This window comes from Myotis davidii, unplaced genomic scaffold (genome assembly GCF_000327345.1).
Source record: "Myotis davidii unplaced genomic scaffold, ASM32734v1 scaffold1997, whole genome shotgun sequence".
Taxonomy (NCBI): Eukaryota; Metazoa; Chordata; class Mammalia; order Chiroptera; family Vespertilionidae; genus Myotis; species Myotis davidii.
Genome location: NW_006288266.1, coordinates 134,818 through 136,156, shown reverse-complemented (window position 1 = coordinate 136,156; position 1,339 = coordinate 134,818). Strand labels below are relative to the sequence as shown.

Genomic DNA, 1,339 nt, shown 5'->3' with positions numbered 1-1,339 from the left:
TGCTGGGGAGCAGGGGGTCCTGGGGAGCAGAGGGTGCCGGGGAGCAGCGGGTGCTGGGGACCAGGGGGTCCTGGGGAGCAGCGGGTGCTGGGGAGCGGGGTGCTGGGGGAGCTGCCGGTGGCTTCTTTCATCCCCTCTTCCTTCCCCTAGGTTACAGCTCCGTCGTAGCGGACAGCCCGGCGGAGGTGGCTCTCAGCAGCAGTGGGGGCAGCAGTGCCAGCAGCCAGGCTCTGGGCCCCCCATCTGGCCCCCACAACCCACCCTCCAGCACCTCGTGAGTGTCGGCCTCTGTCGGGGTTGGGGACAGGCACACACAGGCACGGGATACCCACTGTTGCCCATGGTGTGGACACAGGCCTTGCCCTGCCCATTGGCACCCCCACGAGCCGTGTCCCACCTCTTTCGGTCTGGGACACAGGGCATGGGTCCCCCAGCTTTGCCCTTTGTGACGTAAAGCGTTCCTCACTGACGGGGCTCTCAGCCCACACCCCCTTGGGCACTCTGACTTCCTCTTTCCCGGAGGAGCTCTGGTTTGGCCCCAGCCCCCCTTTTCTGTTCCTGCCCCACCGTCACCTGACTCCATGGAGGGCTCTGTCTGCTCCCCAAAGTGAAAGACCCCCCCCAAAATCCTCTTTCCCATCCCCAGCCACCTTCCCCTGGTCCCCGATGCCCAGGACAGCGCCCCACGAGAGCTTCCCCCCTGGGTGGGACCTCGGGGAGCCTGTTCCCACTCACCCCTCCTCTCTGGGGGGCTCCCAAGGGCTGTCTGCCTGAGGCACATCCTGTGGCTGGAACGCCCACTCTCACACCCTGTTCCATGGACCGTTCAGAGGCTGCCCTGTTTCGTAGTGGATGTCGGGGGCACGGTCTCCTGGGAGCGCCGAGTCTTCCCACCTGGCGGCTCTTCCTCCCAGAGAGCCCTTCCCTCCGTCCCTCGCCCACCCCTCGCGGTTCCTCTGCTGCGGCTGGTCTCCTCCCTATTCTCCCTCCCTCGTCACCCTTCCTGTCCGTCTCACCGTGGGGACACTCCCATGAGCCCCCCCTTCTGTCTTCTCTCCAGGAAGGAATCCAGTGCAGCTGCCCCAGCAGGCGCTGGGGGCGTAGCCCCAGGCTCAGGGAACAACGCTGGGGGACCCAGCCTCCTCGTGCCACTTCCTGTGAACCCTCCCAGCTCCCCGACACCCAGCTTCAGTGATGCCAAGGCAGCTGGCGCCCTGCTCAACGGACCCCCGCAGTTCAGCGCTGCCCCGGAGATCAAGGTGGGTGCAAAGCCTGTGTGTCTTGCCCCTGCCAGCTTTGCCCAGACCTTTGCTGCACACACCCACCCCCACCCCCACCC

General features: G+C 66.4%; 1 protein-coding gene across 1 annotated transcript in view; it reads left to right on the top strand.

Annotated features, from left to right (window-relative positions):
* Nucleotides 1-1,339, top strand: part of CNOT3 (CCR4-NOT transcription complex subunit 3) — an 11,545-nt gene that overhangs the window by 5,663 nt on the left and 4,543 nt on the right. Inside the window, exons 11-12 of the mRNA XM_015561654.1 lie at nt 48-274; nt 1,061-1,259. Coding sequence (XP_015417140.1) covers nt 48-274; nt 1,061-1,259 — 426 coding nt within the window. The remainder of the gene's footprint in view (nt 1-47; nt 275-1,060; nt 1,260-1,339) is intronic.